This window comes from Notothenia rossii (genome assembly GCF_949606895.1).
Source record: "Notothenia rossii genome assembly, chromosome: 4".
Classification (NCBI taxonomy): domain Eukaryota; kingdom Metazoa; phylum Chordata; class Actinopteri; order Perciformes; family Nototheniidae; genus Notothenia; species Notothenia rossii.
Genome location: NC_136902.1, coordinates 10,185,218 through 10,203,708, shown reverse-complemented (window position 1 = coordinate 10,203,708; position 18,491 = coordinate 10,185,218). Strand labels below are relative to the sequence as shown.

The 18,491-nt window shown below is 40.6% G+C and overlaps 2 protein-coding genes across 4 annotated transcripts in view; one reads left to right on the top strand and one right to left on the bottom strand.

Annotated features, from left to right (window-relative positions):
• The first annotated feature begins 793 nt into the window (after window positions 1-793).
• Window positions 794-9,079, top strand: tegt (testis enhanced gene transcript (BAX inhibitor 1)). The gene is made up of 10 exons (XM_079673518.1): window positions 794-950; window positions 2,374-2,480; window positions 2,564-2,672; window positions 4,266-4,386; window positions 4,497-4,545; window positions 5,557-5,654; window positions 5,752-5,831; window positions 5,938-6,038; window positions 6,268-6,343; window positions 8,144-9,079. Exons 2-10 carry the CDS (start codon window positions 2,425-2,427, stop codon window positions 8,165-8,167), a joined length of 714 nt encoding a protein of 237 aa, XP_079529644.1. The 5' UTR covers window positions 794-950; window positions 2,374-2,424; the 3' UTR covers window positions 8,168-9,079.
• Window positions 9,080-10,406: 1,327 nt separating this feature from the next.
• Window positions 10,407-18,491, bottom strand: part of nckap5l (NCK-associated protein 5-like) — a 49,569-nt gene continuing 41,484 nt past the window's right edge. For 2 of the 3 annotated variants that reach the window (XM_079673514.1, XM_079673515.1), the window contains exons 9-13: window positions 18,013-18,142; window positions 16,975-17,047; window positions 15,138-15,416; window positions 14,499-14,650; window positions 10,407-11,525 (exon numbers count right to left, since the gene is read on the bottom strand). In XM_079673514.1, the coding sequence (XP_079529640.1) occupies window positions 11,262-11,525; window positions 14,499-14,650; window positions 15,138-15,416; window positions 16,975-17,047; window positions 18,013-18,142 (898 nt within the window). In that variant the 3' untranslated portion in view covers window positions 10,407-11,261. Of the gene's footprint in view, window positions 11,526-14,498; window positions 14,651-15,137; window positions 15,417-16,974; window positions 17,048-18,012; window positions 18,143-18,491 lie in introns of those variants that run through there. The other variant, XR_013806967.1, reaches the window with a different exon arrangement.

Here is an 18,491-nt window from a genome sequence, read left to right as displayed (position 1 = left end):
TTGAGCTCAGTAGGCTACTATTTTCTCTTTAACCATCCCTTTACCCATAGCCTATACTTTCGTGAATAGCCTATGTATTTATATTTTTGAAACTAGTTCAACATTTCTTTCTTCTGTCTTGGATCCAGATTGTGCTTTAATTGGCCTAATATTTTAAATTATAGATGATCATTTTCTGAGCATTTCTGGAGGGTGCCTGAGGCATTTTCTTTGTATTGACAACGACCCCTCTGCTGCGCACATGATAAGAATAAAGACAGTGAATACATTAACTGATAGCCCACTCACTTAAAATACATTTGTATTTCACTAAAAGCATTATAAATCCAAACACAGTGATTAATTAACGTTCAATGTATTATTTCAATGGGAAATATTCAATACGTTGCACGCAGTTGCACCTAATGATGGATATCTTCAAACTCAATTACACTCTTATGTTTTAGGTTGCATCAGCCTTCCTTTTATTTACTACTTCATAGTTAAGGAAGCTTCTTTCAAAAGAATTAATATATATTATGCTGGAGCCAAATTTCGTACGTTAACGATATCAAATACATAACAATCCTTGTTTTTCTCCAGTTTGGGATGGTGCGGTTGAATTTACGAGTCGGCCATTTTAGGTGTACCGGGGACATTTCTCAGTGACACACCAGGAAGTACTCTTTAATATAAATGTTTTTTCTCTCTGTAACGAGTAACAACACATGTGTTTAAAAGATCAGTAAATGTAAAAATAGACTTCTTAATTAGTACGTCCAGTAGCTACGTGGTGACAACGTCGTATTTTACATTTGTACATAAAAGGACTACAGATTTCGGGGCGTTTCCATAGTGACATCACGGAGGCAACTGACACGTAACGGCTAATGTTTTGTTGGGGGAAAAAATAAAAGTGAACAGGAAGAAGAAAGGCTGCCAAACAGTTGTTATCTTGTAGCAGAGCAAAGGTAAGCGCTATCTTTTTGGTAGCTTTCTGGGTTTGTTTAATCGGTGTATCGTATTAATGTCAGCTGTAACATTAACATCTTTATGTGCTGAAGATTGAACGACACGTCGAGTTATGTTAGCCACTTAAGCTAGCTTGGTATTTAACTGAACGCTTAGCTCGCCAGAAACGCTAGCCGTTAATATGATAGTCTCCTGCGTCAAACACATAGTTCAGCTGTTGTTGGATAACTAATCCCTGCTCCCAACAACACATTTATTTATTGACAACACGATGGCTTTTGATTGTGTTGCCAGCTAACGTCTGAATTGTTAAACATGAATTGATAGCATTAAAAGCTACTTAGCATGATAAGCACTCATCGCTAGCATTTTAACCTGTTGTGCAATTTAATGGTGCAATCCGTCATCTAACTTTTAACTATCGCACTTTGATCTGCGACATGCGTGTGTATCATATCTTGTAGAAGCAGTATTTAGAGTAACATTTGGTGTAAAGTAACTAACTAGATTTACTCAAGTAATGTACTTAATTACAATGTTGAGGGACTTGTACTTCACTTGAGTATTTCAATGTTTTGCTACGTTGTACTTCTACCTCTACAATTCAGAGGTAAATAGTTTACTTTTACTCCACTACATTTAGTCAACGCATTTACCAGCTTTGATAAACACTTTATTGCATCGTTAACTATATTTCATATATATATTATTCTGAAATTGGCTAATTTGTACTTTTATTTTTGGTTCTTTAAGTATATGTTGATGTTAATAATTATTTAGTTGTGTAACATTTTCAATGCAGGACTTTTACTTGTAACAGAGTATTTCTACACTGGTATTTCTACTTTCACTTAAGTACTTCTTCCACCTCTGCTAATGTTACTTAGTTTAACGCATCTGTAACCTAATACTATATGAAGTATGATGAGAAAATATGCCACAACAATGGTTAAGATTGAACTCAAATGTCTTCAAAGTGGACATTCTTTGGTCAAGTTATTACCAATACAACTTTGACATTTAGATAACATGAAAACACACTTTAGCAGTCAGATTTTTATTTTAAAAAGTGAAACGTGTAAACATTGGGTTTATTAATTCAAAACAATTGACATTCAATTCAAATAGCTGTATTGGCATGACCATAATGACATACTGTATTGCCAACGTTTTGTACAATTACAACGTCTATATATAAATATACATTTGGAATCTGTACTGTTATGTCCATAATCGTTGCTATGAGTTCATAGATGCACAACATACTTTACTGTGTTGTGATAGTGCTCATTTGATAGTGACTGATATACAATAAATGCCTGTCGGTTTTCTTTATTTGAGTGCTTCAGTAGTTGTAAAATACTTTTGATTCTGACCGTGAAAGTGGAGAGAAAGACTAATCATTAAAATTTCTTTTCATAGGAGACTTTGTCCATTCAAGAATCACTTCAGATCTCGATCACTGGCGCCATCATGAACGTGTTCGACCGCAATATCAACTTTGACTCCCTCTTCAAGTTCTCCCAAATGTGCGTAAATATGCCGTAGATCGCTAACTCATTAGTCCGCCGCCCATCATTGTTGACCGTTATCTTTTTTCTCTCCATTGCAGATCTCACTCCACCCAGGTGCACTTGAAGAATGTGTACTCCAGCCTGGCATTGTGTATGTTTGTGGCTGCGGCTGGCTCCTACGTCCATGTCGTCACACGCCTCTTTCAGGTGATTCTCACAAGATGCAACTTCCTGTATATCACTGCAAATAGAGCTCTTAAGCAAAACACAGATAATGATTCTTTATCCTACCTCACCGAACCCTATCAGTGCAAATGTTCAGTTACCCATGGGGTTGAAACAGTCCGTTTTCTCATTAGCAAATGATAGGAAGTTGGTAAATGATTTAATTTGAGTCCAGCCTAATCCAGTTTTGGTTTAGTGAAGTTGACCCAGTTAATCTTTCCATGTTTATTTAAGTTGTTAGAGGTTTTAAACAATAGCTGCACACATTGATTCGAGGCATTTGCTGTGAAATATAGCAGCTCTTCTTACCTGAAGGGTAAATGTTTTATCTTAGTAAAGTAAGTCATATTTTTGGTGTAAGGTTTTGAACACTTGGAATGATTCTTAAATCAATGTCTTTTGTGAAGTTCTCAGTGAGCATTGGAAACACTGCTCAGCCATTGAGCACATACTTTGGAGTGTACTCGCCTCTATCCATGTTTCATGCAACAACAATCATGTTCCTACAGACAAAATAGAAACTAAACTGAACAGGCTGTATTTGTTTTTGCTAACCGCATTTCCCCGTTGTTACACGGTGTCCGCGGGGTCTTAAAAAGTATTAAAAGTTGATAAATAAATGTAAGGCTATTGAAAAGTATTAAACGTCATTTTCTAAAGTATTACATTTTGTAGCTTGTTTTCAATAAGTATATAAATGGTCCAAAGAGGTTGTATTCTACAGTCTGCCTGAATGTAATCACTGCGTAGGTGTGTAGTGTGATTCTGTGTAGTTTATTTACGGCATCCCGTTGGATTTGACGTCATCTGAACAGGACATCGCACGCTCACTGCTTGATAGCGCGAAGGTCCGTTTACGCCGGTTGTTAAACAACATCGTTATGGGGAAATGCAAGTCTGCATCCAAATGGTTGGAAACTAAGGAGGAAGGACAATCAATACTGTATATAGTCAATGTGAGGTAAAGTGTGTCGCCAAGGTAACCGGTTAGAACTCAAAGTGGCGATGAGGTCTTAAAATGTATGGAAAGGGTCTTAAAAAAGGTCTTAAAAGGGATTACATCTGACTTCAGGATTCCTGCATATACCCTGTTGTTATTTTGGGAGTAATCGTTTTAATAATGGATAAATGATCTCATGGCCTCAACGTGAAAGCATATAGTAAAAAGGATCATCGTTTTTTGAAAATATAATGGCTGCTCTAATTTGTGTCCGACATTTCTAGAGCTTTTTCTCCCGTGCGTCTTATCTTAACATGTTATGGTGAAGGAACAGAACAGTTAAAGTGTTTAGTGCTTGAGAAAACGAGGTCACACCACCAACTGTAAACTGATTGTATCAAGATAAGTTTCCCATTTAAAAACAACTATTTCAAAATGTCAAACATGTGTTAAGTTTATTACATCGGCCGCTATTAGATGTCAAAAAAGACAGAACTTAATCCTTTGAAAGGCCTTTTTCTATAATATTTGTAACTAATGGTTATTCTGTTGCTTCAGTCATAATGAATTTGACTTCAGAGAAGAAGCCTTGAGTGTTAATGTAGCTTATCTCACCACCTCGCCCTTGTCCTCAGGGAGGTCTGCTGTCCGTGCTCGGCTCCCTGGGCATGATGTTCTGGCTCGCCATGACGCCTCACAACTCTGAGACGGAGAAGAAGAGACTGGCTATCCTCGCTGGATTTGCCTTCCTCACAGGTAAAGTACTGATTTCACGTGGGCAGGTCAAGTGGTCTCACAGCTGTCTTTGTGAATGTACTGTCCGGTAAGAGTCTAAAAGCAGCGTTTGTCTTCCTCTCCCTCTGCAGGTGTTGGCCTTGGTCCCACTCTGGACTTTGTCATCGCTGTCAATCCAAGGTTTGTGAGAAGTTGCTCAATGTTTAATACCTGCAGCCCACAGCTGGCTGAGTAACAGTTTGACATTATACAAACTAAACACCACTAAGTCTAGTATTGTGTGACGATTGATAGCCATCTTTTCTGTGACTCTCCCCCGCTGTCTCACGGAGAGATACCGCTGGTCTTTCCTTCCTGCAGCGGTCAGACTATACAACCAGCACAGCCCCTAGTTGCCCCCGCCCACACACACACACACACACACACACACACACGCACACACACACACACACACACACACACACACACACACACACACACACACACACACACACACACACACACACACACACACACACACACACACACACACACACACACACACACACACACACACACACACACACACACACACACACAACACAGACTATATCACCCCTTGCTGTTAAATACCAACCACCTACAGTATGTGCTAGATGTGCAATATATAGATGCCGTTAATAACTGTGTAATATATACCTGTCTGCTAAATCCGTAGAACTGTTACAGGATGTGTATTTTTTGTAAATTATGTAACTTTTTATTGATCATATTTTGTATTATATCATAACTTAGTACTTTTTTTTTTATGCATGTCACATATTTAACTTTGTAACATTAAGCTGTCTGGCTCTTTTTCCTGCTGTAACTACGCACATTTCCCCTCTGTGGGATAGGGCTGTGCAATTAATCGTATTTGAATCTCAATTACGATTTTGTCTCGCAACGATTACGAAAACAACGTGATCGAAATAAAACGATTATTCTTTTTATTTAAAAAAAATGTAATATAAAAAAAATTCCCCAATACATTTATGTTTTCAAAGTAAATCGATAATCGTTTTTAATGATCGTGATATCAATTATTGACAAATAATCGTGATTATGATTTTAGCCCTACTGTGGGACTAATAAAGGGATTCTGATTCTGACTCCGTTCAAATCCGATGAAACGTTTTTTTAAATGTTTCCTTGTGGTTTCTTTCTCCTCAGCATCATCATAACGGCTTTCATGGGAACCTCCATCATTTTCGTTTGCTTCACTCTGAGCGCTCTCTATGCCAAACGCAGGACCTACCTGTTCCTGGGAGGTAAAGGCTTTCATTTACAACATGACTTTAAATGACCCCAGTTTTCTATCTCTCAGCCGATTAAACCCATTCTCCCTTATCTCATTCTCCTCCTAAGGCACTCTGATGTCTGGCCTCTCCCTGCTGTTCCTGATGTCTGTGATGAACCTGTTCTTTGGATCTGTGATGCTCTTTAAGGTAGATAAACCAAGTCACACCATTCCTCAAGACGTGCTCATTCAGCCGTGTTTCATGATGTGTATGAGTCATCATCTAACGTGTGTGTTGCGCTCTCCCCCCACAGGCTCACATGTACCTCGGCCTGCTCATCATGTGCGGCTTCGTCCTGTTCGACACTCAGCTCATCATCGAGAAAGCAGAGAACGGAGACAAGGACTACATCTGGTGAGGACTAGTTTGTGTGAAAACCAAATGCCATGCAAATGCACCCCCCCACAGTGATGCGGACAACTTTGCATCATTGCTTTGAAAACTCGTTCCTTCTCAGAGTTGCTGCGTAATGACTTTATTCAAATGATTGCTTTTTTTCAAAGATATCGAATGTTTGGTTGTGTTTCTTTCTGGTTATCCCCATTGGCTTCTATTGATTCTAAAACAAAGTGTATCTGCGTAGGCACTGTGTGGACTTGTTCCTGGACTTCATCACCATTTTCAGGAAACTGATGGTCATCCTCGCCATGAACGATAAGGTACCCAGTCTGCCTCCTCATTCCTTTTCTGGTCTGCTCATGTTCTGAGTGTCTGAGTGTCAACCAATCCAATGAAGAGACCCAAAGCTATAAGAGGCGCTTTCACACCGGAGTACCTTCCCCCGTACTTTTCCCGTTTAGTTCCGATAGTTCCTGGGATTTTGCGTTCACACCAAAAAGAGAACTTAGTTCAGAGAACTTTTCCCCCCTTTGTAGTCCCTGCTAGAGAGGTGGTCCTTTCATGGGGAGAAAAAGGTTCCAATTTCTGATTGGCTGGGCGGATTGCAATCCACGCCCCGTAAAACTCTGAAAAGTTTTGTGAAGCCGCCATTTTATTTGCTGGCATTAGCATTATTAGCATTAGCATTAGCCCCGCGCACCAAAGGAGAGAGAATAACTTATGGCAACACAAAAGAAAACATGGGAGCGGTGGAGATGAGGAGGTGTCGGCGTTCTGGCGATTTACTCTGAAGGCTTCAGTAGAAGCTCCTGGGACTCCCAGCAGCTTCTACTGAAGCCAGTCCCTAACTCCGGGGACTTCCGTCGGGGGACTTCGGGTGGCAGTATACGCCGTGAAGTTGTTTGCGGCCTGCCAGTAAACCCAAAGCAGAAGAAGTAGTGACGTCAGCGGCTTCATTTGCCTTGTCCTCCCTCAGGGAACTTATTCCGGTGTGAACGCGATCTGCTCTTTAGTTCCATGGGAGAACTAAGTGCTGGGAACTAAGTACGGCAAAGTACTGGGTGTGAAAGCGGCTAATGAAGAGATGGTACTTAAAACCATTATCTGTGTATTCAAACCCTGGTATTTCTTATTCCGTATAGCCATAGAGCTCTGCTGTTTGTTACTTATAATAAAGAACAAATGACAACTCATTAACAAGCCGCAGTGAAGGGTGGTGAGTGACAGTGTTAACGTGCATGGTAATAAATATTGCGTTACTATTTGAAATAAGACAATATTCAGATGTGATACAAGTCGTTTGAACGGCATATTCTGTTTGGACATTCCCAGTTAGGCCTTTTGGTCGTCTATTATATTCAGGTTTAAGGAGCATTCGTTGGCCATAAATACAGCGCATTTTACCTATGGTGGCCCGCTCTGTTGTGGCATATCATAGAAAGTCAAAGTAAAGTATGTAAAGTCACAGTACAGGGATGTTATTAAAATGCCATGTGAACAGATTGTTAGTAATTTGACCTGCTGCTGGAGATAATCATTATCACACCAAATCCATGTCTGAGATTATTTCCACGCACATGAACACTTTACTGCTTGACTAAAGTATTGAGAGAAGGTCTACAATGTATTGTGGGCTTTGCTTTTTTATAGGATTTGTTAAAAATAACATCTCTAATTCATGTTATTGAAAAACAATGATGTAGATTGACTATTTTGGAAAAGGTCGGCTCAACCAAATCACAAAACAACATCACATGTTACATTTAGTTCTGGTAGAAGGTCGGAGCAGATACTTTTGGTTTTTGTTGCTTGTTATTTTAGATATCTGATACAGTCAGCGCCGCAGCACGATGACCTGTGTTGTGTTTTTTATTATGACCAGGAAGTAAAACGCATCCAAATAACTAAACGGCGACATCTTTTTCAGATATGCTTTTTAATCTCTGTCAACATTTCTATTGGAACTACTTGTTTTACGTTAAACATGCATCCTATTACAAACTGTTTAACCACATCTATCAGTATGGCTTCATACCACTAGAGTGTTTTTGTTTTCATAACCTTTAATAACTGAGTGATGTGGGCAAGTCGTATAACTCTTGATTATTTCTCTCTTGCAGGATAAGAAGAAGGAGAAGAAGTAAAGAACTCTTGGAACTGTCAAAAGGCACAATTTGCAGCGGTGCTTTTCACTCTCGGTCTTCATTTATTAAATTAACTCCTCTGTGGTCTTATATTATTGAAATTTCTTTGATTTATCTTTCGAACTTACAACAAGGGTTGAATGTAAGTTAATGGTAAACTAACGCTAGTCCCCCACTATGGCTGTGAATGGAGAATTAGAGTAACGCTGCGGTGACCCTGCTCGGCCTGTAGAGGGGAGTGTTGCCCTGCGAGGCTCCCATTGGCTGAGCAGCTTTTAATGAAGAAACGTATTTAGTGCCATACATTAAAGACTTGATAGGCTCCTTTGTAGTGGGTCGTGTGAGCTTCTGAGGCTGATCGTTGTTTTATTTCAAGTTCTGTGATTTCCATCGTTGATTTGCTTATTTATAGTTTTCCTCTGTTCTCTTAGTGGAGTGTCACAACAAGATATGGTGTCCCATGATTTTGACAACAGATTCCCCGTTTGAGAAATTCTCCCCGTGATGGTTTTTGTTTCCACACATTTTGTTTCTGACCACCATTGGAGTGGTGAAGCCCGGTAACACCGACACAAACCCTGAAAGCCTGTCGGAGTCTTAAAGAGCTGCAGCGGCTCATCAGACACACTTTTATGGATTCTGGATGTTGGCGGGCGGAGGAAGAGGAGGAGGAAGACTTCGGAGCCATCTGTCCATATTTCCATCTTGGATAGGAGGATACGAGTTATTCAAAACCTCTCTGTAAATTCTCTAAATATCTGTTGTCTAGAAATTAGTTTGCCAAACGATGTGATGTTAACCTTAACGATTTTTTGAAAGTGTATACTGTGAAGAATTTATTTTATGGATGTAAAATTGAAACTAACAATTTGATACATTTGCTCAAATAAATGTGTTGAACGTTGAAACAAAGTGCCTGTTTTCACTCTGGGTTACTCCAATGAGCTCTGCTTATATATTGCAACCGTTCACAGCAGTGGAAGAAATATTCAGACACATTAGATCTGTAGCACTCAGTTTGAACAAGAACAATCTAAACAATCATTTGTACAAACCATGTCATGCTAGGCCGTCAGGGAAGAAGCTAAATGACTCTAAAATGTTGGCGAGGGAAAAGCTACAGATTTATTTTCTTCCGATTTTTGATATAAAACAAATTTATATGGTGTGTTGTCCAGATACTCTGTTTTTTTGATAAAAGTAATAGTATACATTACGTACGTAGACATTTTCAGAGAAAGGTAATAGTATGTTGAAAGTATCAGAAAAACCATATATCGAAAAAAATGTTTAACCCTCCTATTGCCTTCGTTCCCCCCCCCCCCCCCCCCCTTACTTTGTTGTTCGCGGTCAAATTTGACCAACCCTGTTTTAACTGCTATTACATTAACACAAACATTAATCATATGACTGGGAACACCATGGGTGTTACAAAGTTGACTAAATCATCCAAAATTCAATGAAAGTGGTGATCAGCCATTTTATATGTTCAAATGTCTACTGTGAAGGATATCATAAAGCCTTAATGCAATCAAATGTAAAACAAAAAAGTTATGATTGATGAAAGTAGTAAATCGGTCAGATTTGACCCGAAGACAACAGGAGGGTTAAAATCACAGTGTAAACAGGGCTATTCAATTGGCGGCCCGCGGGCCAAATCCGGTCCCAGGGTGATATTTACTGGCCCTTTGAGTATAATGTTAAAAGTAATCTACTTTTTATTTTGTAAAGATTTTTTTTTGGCCAGAGTGCCTTTATTCCAGAGGGGAAGACATTGCCTGAAAACGTCGGCGGGCTCGGGTTTCGAACCCACCTTCTAGCTACTGTAGTGACAACTCCTGTCATTTATTGCATCTCTGCGTGAATGATTAGATAATTTCACCTAAATCAAATGAAATGAAATGTTGATGGTTAAATTAGCTTCACATGTCGGCCTACTGAGTTCTGAACTTGTCATTTCGATCTAGAAAGGCCTTGGGGCTTTGTTGTTTGATGTAATTAAACACAATATATGCACTCCACTATGCTGTTCTAGTATTCACTGTCTCTGAAGCTCTTAATATGATTGCTCATATTTCAAGCCATCTTTTTCCCGGCCCGCTTGCTTTGGATAATTTTCATCAACCGGCCCCCATTCCAAACTAATTGAATAGCCCATATGTCGAAAACTACATAGTATAGCATGCCCAAAATATCATATATAATAGAACGGTCAAAAGAACGACGTCCCACAACCAAATAAATCAGAACATTTTAATTAGAAAGTTGAAAAACGGCAGTAGGTACATAGACCTCTATGGCTAGGGAACGAACAGCAACAGATGTTGAAATACAAGATATGAACATAATCTACTAAAGCCAGGAGACTGCAATTTTCACAGAAAGATTACAAAATGAAAAAAAAGAGATGAATGCAAACGATGCACATTGAAAATAAATAAATAATAGAAATACATATTCATTGAATAGTGTAGCCATTTCTCTTATCTATGTTATTATTGCTGGTATATATTACCTTTAAATGTATTAAGATTTCAAAACAGACGTATTCTGACAACCTTCATGTGTCGCAAAACAATATCAACATGATCAATAAAATCGTTTATACATTTAAAATCGTGATGCATGAATTCAGCAATAAAGAATCACAGACATGAACATTCATTTTTTTAAGGAGCTCCATGTTTAGTTTTTTTCTCCAATACATTATGATGTCCAGAGCATCTTCTTCGATAACAAAGATCTTCCTACCACCATGATTCAAAACTAAAAGACGCGTTGCTGGAACAACTACCGGGAGTGATCACTTTGTGCTAATCATTAGCTTAGCCATGCGTTTCGTAGTCCTGTATACATCAAGTGTCCACAGTCCAGTCTGTGGGACAAAAAGTGAACCTATTTTATTTGGGGGTGGCTTTTGGCTTTGAAATCCTGAGGAGAGTCCATCGAGCGTCTTTCCAGTTGCTTAAAGAGAACGCATCACCACATTGTTCCTGTGGACATCAACAGGAAGTCCTCAAACATGTGGCGTTGGGCGAGCAGCATCACAGTAAGTTCAGAGCGGTGCTGTTTTTTGTGTTCTTCATGTCCTCGTTCACCCCTGGCTGCCGCAGGAGGACAGGCTGTCGTACAGGGAGTCGCTGAGGGACTCGGGGGTCTCCAGGACCTGCGGGCGGCTGGGGGACAGCGCCTCCTCGGGACGCTCCCTGAGGAGCTCCAGCCCCCCCTCCCCCCGGCTCACCTCCGGGACGCTGGGCGCGCGAGTCTTCCCCCGGCGGCTCCCCCCCGACGGGGCCGGGACGGGCAGGCTGCCGGGGTCCGCCGCCCGGCTGGAGGAGGGCCCGACCGCCTTCGAGCTCTGAGAGGATGCAGAAACAAACAGTGTTACTGGATGCTTTTAGAATAGCTTTTTGTACTCCCACTTGTTGCCATGCCGGCGGAAACGTTGCTGCTTTTAATTTGTTCTTTTAATCGTTTTGTTTCAACCATTTTACTCTGTAGCACTTTCAGTTTGGTTTTCTCAAATGAAAATGATTTGGCAAGATCATCTTTTTATTGATTTGACTGTTTTTGAAATTAGTTTGATTGTTTTTCGATCTTATATTTGTGTTGCATTGTGGGAGGGTCTCGGGACTTAAGACTTTCATTGCCATATCTACACTGTAGATTCTGTGTGTGACAGGAAAGCCTTTGGGTCTTTGAACGCCTTTTAGGTCATGTGTTTCCAGTTATGTATTGCCTTAAGGTGCAAAAAAACTAAAGTGGGTTACATAAATCATCCGATGGTGAATCTTTAATATTCAGCGGATTAATAATTTGTGGCTCTGTGTTTTTACATTATGTAAGATGTGAGTGCAGATTTAAAAATGTATCTCGACTCCACTGCAAAGTATTTGCTGTCTGAGAGTGACCCAGATAGTCCTGCACAGACGCTTTTCAACAAGAATAGACCAAACACAACTATATCAAGTCTATAACTATATGACTAGAACATAGTATTTGTATTTTCCATCACTTTGCTTTTTTACTTTCCAAGGAATACACATGATGGACAGACCCCCCCCCCGAGGGATCTTTCATTTTCTTCTTGGTTAAAGTTTGATTTTGAGAGTTTCCCTTTTTGAAGGTCTAAAGAAATTAGGTGTAATACACCTAGTTTATCACTACATCTTGAGAAAGGGAGGAAGGAGAGAGAGAGAGGCAAAAGAAGAGGGGGTGGAGGTGAGGAGATAAGAGGGGGGTGGAGTTCTATATTAAAAAAACAGAAAATAAAACGTTGTTGTTCCACGAGGCAGTATAGCCATAGCAAATGGATTAACAAGTGCATTTAGGTACTTAACCTTCAACTAGCTGCTGCCTGAGATCCCTGTGACATCACTGTAGACTAGCTGTGTGGGACATCATCACAATACATCTTTAAGTGAATTGACTTGGATTTTAAAGGTATTTTGCTATAGTTACTAGCTTTGTCAACATGCTTTGGTGAAGGCCTGTTCTTTCAATATGATGGATTTGAATAGTTGGATATAATTAGACGTCTAAAACAGGGGTCGGCAACCCGCGGCCCACGGGCCGCATGCGGCCCTTTAAGCCCTCTGCTCTGGCTCCCTTGAGTTTAGACAAAAATAAGAAGGAAATAAAATAAAAGTATTTGTAGGACTATTTATATTTTGTTGCATGGTTGAAAATGTTTCGTATCTTGTATTTTGAGGTGATACTGTGACACATAAATAAAAAACAAAACGGTTTTAATTAGGTCAACTAAAATATGCGTCACAGCGCCTTTTCCTGCGGGTGAAAACCCCTACCCCCGGCTCGATGAGCGAATGGATAAATCAAAGAACAGTAACGGAGGAACACAGGATTTAATTCTGTGTGGACAGAGTCATATGCTTTCACAGCAAACGATGCTGGTTTACCGGTATGTTTGATATGTAGAGAGAAGTTGTCAAAAGTGCTGCACTGCAGCCTTTACGTATCGAGGAACAACACGGAGAGGAAGACAGCTGACGATCTTCAGTCATAATTCAATGGGGTATGTAATTTATTTCAGAAAACACTTTTTGTTATATTCCATGGAATGCTCTTAACGTCCCGATAGCAATGAATATATTAAATGCTTTGACAATAAATACATACAAAAATTAATCTGTTGAAGCCGTAGCGCTGTAAAAAGCACGACCAATCATCTGAGCCGGCCCGGCTAAAATAACTGGATGGCCTACCTGCCTGTCAGCCTTCCATCTGTGCACAAACTTATCTCGTGCCCTCATTGGTCATGTGTGCGTTCGTGTGTGTTGGAGGAGGGGCTCTGTGAGGAAGTCTGAAGGAAGAGGCAGATTTTTTCCGGTTGTGTATTTTCAAATTCTAGCGCACTCGAGCTGGTTTCTCCATTCTTACCCACCCTACCTTTAACTCTTTTTAGGATGCAGCTATATGTTTTATTTATTTCAAAGTGGGCCCATTTTAATAATATTTCTTTTCCTTCAAATGTGCAGAAGACTCCCCAAGTGCTGTGTTTAATTTATTTTAAAGTAGGCCTGTGTATTATTTGTAATTCTCCTTATAGGAGTTCTTTGTTTCTTATTAGAGGTTAACAGTTTTATATAATGTAATAAAAAGCCTAATAAATGCAAAAAAACTGCAGTTTTTGTCTGATATAACAATAAATACAACTTTATTAGCTATCAAGCCATGAAATATGTTTTGCGGCTCCAGACAAAAAAATGTTTTGGAAAAAGCAGCAAAATGGCTTTTTTGGTCAAAAAGGTTGCAGACCCCTGAGCTAAAAGGACAACATAGTGTTGGAGAAAATACGGTTGCCTCCACTTTGGGTTTGTTTGAATGCACTGATATCATGTGTGGCTCTGAACTGTGTACGACCTTGCAGCTGCCTCTTCCTGATAGGAGGAGGCAGGGCATTTCAGGTTGTTGATCTTTCTGAGGACACAGACACACATACTTGTTGTCTCCTACATACCTCATTTCTATGAGGCGTGGAGGAAGTCCAGAAGACAGCAACATACCGCATGTGTGTGAGTTCAACCCTATCCTTTGTATGGGATTTAACTCTGCTCCTTCTGGCAAGAATACATGAGTACCTGATTATTGATTCTCAACCTGGTCTCGAGTGATATTTTCCTAACATAAGGAGAGGAGAGAGAAATCTTATAACAGGGAGGAAGAGAAAAAGAAGGAGGGGGAGGAGAAAGGCAGATAGGGATGGGGCGGGACTGACAGGGGAGGAGAAGGAAGAAGTGGAAGGTCAGAGGGGGAGGGGAGGAGGAGTGTAGAGTGTAAGTGAGGAACAGGGAGGTGATCTTCATCGTACCGCTCTGAAGGGAGACCCAAAGCTCTCCTCCTCCTCTTCCTCCTCCTCCACAGCGAGGTAGACCTCTGCAGGCCCGGCGGCGGTCTTCAGGTTGGGGAAGGTCCAGGTCTTTGAGCGGGGGGAGAACATGTTCGGAGCGTGGGACTCTCTGTCTGCGGAGGGAGAGTAAACACATTTTTACAATCAGAATCACAATCATCGTCAAGTAGGTTCACACATAAAACTAAATGCACCACATCTCATCGGCCTTCAACGTTTGTTGTGTTAACATGCTAATGCGGTACTGGAAGATTGAGACCTATTAGATGACCAACACTTATTGTTATATAATCACTGTTTCAGAGCAGTATGAGTCTGCATTCTACATCAAAGTACTTTGTAACATTGAGAAAAGCTCTAAGTTTGAGTGACCTCTAACAATGTTGTGAGTTATCATTAATTACGTTCCAGTGAGGACGTTTTAGGGCACCTATTAATAACTGGTTCAGTGTGGATCTCAGAGCAGTATGAGTCTGCATTCTACATCAAAGCACTCCGTAACATTGACAAAAGCTCTAAGTTTGAAGGCTATAGAAAAAGTGCCCTCTAACAACGCTTTGTTTTCTGTAATAATGCGCCAGAGGGAGAGTTTTAGGGCACCTTCACGGATGACCCCAGCGGAGCCCCTCCCCTCGAGCGCGGAGGCGTACTGGATGGTGGGGATCAGCTGCTTGTGAGCGGTGTAGTTCTCCTCCTGGGTCACGGGCTCTCTGTCCAGGGTCCTGGCCCGCCGCCCGGCCCGCCCCGGGGAGCCCGAGGAGTGGCGCTCGGCTCCGGCCCGCGCCTTGGAGAGACCCCGAACTGCGGCCCCGCTGCTGCAGTCGGGCAGCGGGAAGGTCCCGATGCCGCTGTCCAGGGTGTAGGTGGAGGCACCAGAGCCTGAGGAGGAAGGAGAGACAGGGGCTGAGCAACCACGAAACGCAGCAATTAATTATCACATATTAAAGGTCACCTATTATGCAAAATCCACTTCTTCATGTCTCTTCTACATCAACATGTGTCCCCTCTTCTTCATGTCTCTTCTACATCAACATGCGTCCCCTCTTCTTCATGTCTCTTCTACAGAAACATGTGTCCCCTCTTCTTCATGTCTCTTCTACAGAAACATGTGTTCCCTCTGTGGAAAGAGATTCTGAAAGTTTCAGGAACAAAGATTCTCTCTCTTTTTGTCCTGATCCATTTCTATAAAAACCTGTCTGAAAAAAGGCTGATCAGATTTTGGCCACTTTATGATGTCATAACGATTTGTTGGCTTGTGTAGCCATTAGCCAATCAGCAACCAAGGTAACCCCCCCTACCCCCCCCTTATCACCTGAATCTCCTCCTAGAGCACCATGGAGTTATTTTTAACCAAATATCTGTCAGAGGGGCGTGGGGAGGGGCTCCTTATTTTCATCTAAAGTAACAGACAGAGAATCAGCACGTTTGAAACAGGGCTGAAACAGAGGGGATTATGGGTAATGCTGCAATGATCTGTCTGGTGTTTGGAGCCAGCACTTCAGAGACATGTTTTGTATATATCTGAGACCTGTGATATATTGATGAAAGACAGTATAATAGGGGACCTTTAAGGACAAAAATAAAAAGGCACAATTAAGAAATAAATGTGTTGAATTCCACATGATTTATTCCAGCTTTGCCTGAGGGTTGATTTTCCTCGGGGGCGTGGCCTCCTTTACTTACCTTTGATATGCTAATCAAAGTCTGAGACAATTAATTTCCCCCTCAATATGCAAATTAGGTTTCAGTTAAACCCCTCATGGATTGATGCAGATTTAAAGTGCTGGAAGAAATACTCACATCCTTTACTGAGGGGGACAACGTAATACCACAGTGTGATATTCCTTAAACGATGTTTTTAAAGAATTGAATTAATTTATTATAGGAATATATTGGCAGCTGGCTCTGCTTTATTTAAAATGTATTTATTAGGATAAACCCCTTGAGATGGACCATCTCGTTTTCAAGGGGCTCCTGGGTCCGTTATGATTGGCCAACCGATGTCCCACCCCTTAGCCTATCAAAGACTATGTGTTGGAGCACGAGCCAATAGAATTGCGAGTGTTACATAGTGATGTCCCTATGTTACTGAAGTAAATAAAAGAGTGAGAAATAGGCGTTTCAGTATAATAGGGCCTCTTATAATGAAGTAGAGTACAATTAGAGAGTAGCTTAAAATGGGAATACTAAGTAAAAGGTCCTTGAAATTAAACCTAAGTACTGTACACTCTGCTGTGATGTGTTCCATGTGTTCCTGTGATAGTACTTTAACAAATGTCTCACCCTGTGAATTTCTCTACACTTTCATTCATCTATTTCCAGACCAGTTCCACCCAGGTCTGGTTTGATGTTCCACAAGGTCCTAACACTCGTAAACTCCAAAGAATGTGTGATATTTCTTTGCTCTGATTAAATCCTGGCACACTCGCTTTCTTACCTGCGAAGTGTTGGGAGTGAACTGAATCGGCGAGGTTTTCATCTGATGTGATCTTGCCGATTCTGTCTGATCCCTGCATGAAAGAACAACAAAGCGGCAGATGGAGGAGTGAGTGCGGCTCTGCACATCAGCGTGCAGGAGAATAATCCAACAGAGGAGAAGCCAAGGTTAGGCGTGAAAGTGAACACATCTCACATGTGGTGAAGAAGTATTCAGATCTTTCTGTACTCACAACACACTTTGAAAGTTCTCCACTACAAGTCACAGTCCTCCATTCAAAACCTCCCTTAAGTAAAGGCTTACAAGTTTATAGAACCTTATATATTTAAGTATGAAGAGGAAAAGTACTAATTATGTAGTCAAATTCTACCTGTCTGCGTTTCACTGTTACAGGATTTAGTGGATTTCAGATAGCTGCTGCACGATGCCTTTTGATGCTGCAGATGTTTAAAGATGTGCTGATTTCAACCCCTTTTTTTATACTGTTAGGAACTTTAATTTAAGATATTGCATCAAATTCCATAAGTTCTTCATATTTGTGTAGCCTGTTGTCTTAAGTAAGAATCATGCCTCACTAAAAAGTACATTTTTTACGAGTTTCTCCGAAAAACAGCCGTGTTTTCAGCGTAGAGAAGATGCATGTTACGTCCAATCCAAGAGGGTTTTTAACTAGTTCGCCTAAAGGAGACTTTTCAACAAATTAGGAAAAACGTCATCGTCTAGTTTACCACCAACATTCAAAATCACACTCTTTTGGAGAGAAACGGTTTTCACTGGACAGGAAGTGCATGAATTATTGTATTGAGCTCAATAATAAAAGTGAATTAAATAAATATGTATTCCTCTCTGTGAAGTTGAAAAAAATAATAGAGTTGCATACGATGGAAAAAATTCAAGATCTTGAATGTGTGCACGCCTCGCTCAATGCATTCAATGAAAGTGCATCATTTGGTTTTGATCAATATTGTAAATGTATAATCTTGTCTTTGTGTCAGTCTGAGGGGAACTGAATAGTGTAGAGTGTAAAACCTGATGTACCTTCTCCATATCGTCTCGACTGGTGGTGTGACTGATGACGTCGCCCTGCTGACAAAACATCGGCTTCGAGGTCTTACAGTCGAAGGAGAGCCGGCGCTGCGGCACGGTGATCATCTCGTTCCCGTCCACTCTGCATTTATCACACACAGATAACATCTCGGTAAGGATGTCGAAACTCAACCAAACTAAATGGTGGCGTTAGCAGCATTACCAGAAGTGTTTTTGGGTATGAATACCGAATGGAATCCCAGATTAGATTTAACGGTGTTCAGTGATATTATTTTAATATCTGTTTTCTTGTTCGTTGTCTTAAATATTTGTCATTATCGATGTTTCAATCGAGCTGCAAGACCATTTCAGACTTAAATCGTGACAATTAAATCATATCTTCTTGTATCGTAACATACGTTGTTCGTATTTTAATATAATTACAAATTGTTCTTATTTATTTGTAGTTCATTGCAGAGCAGAGCAAATGT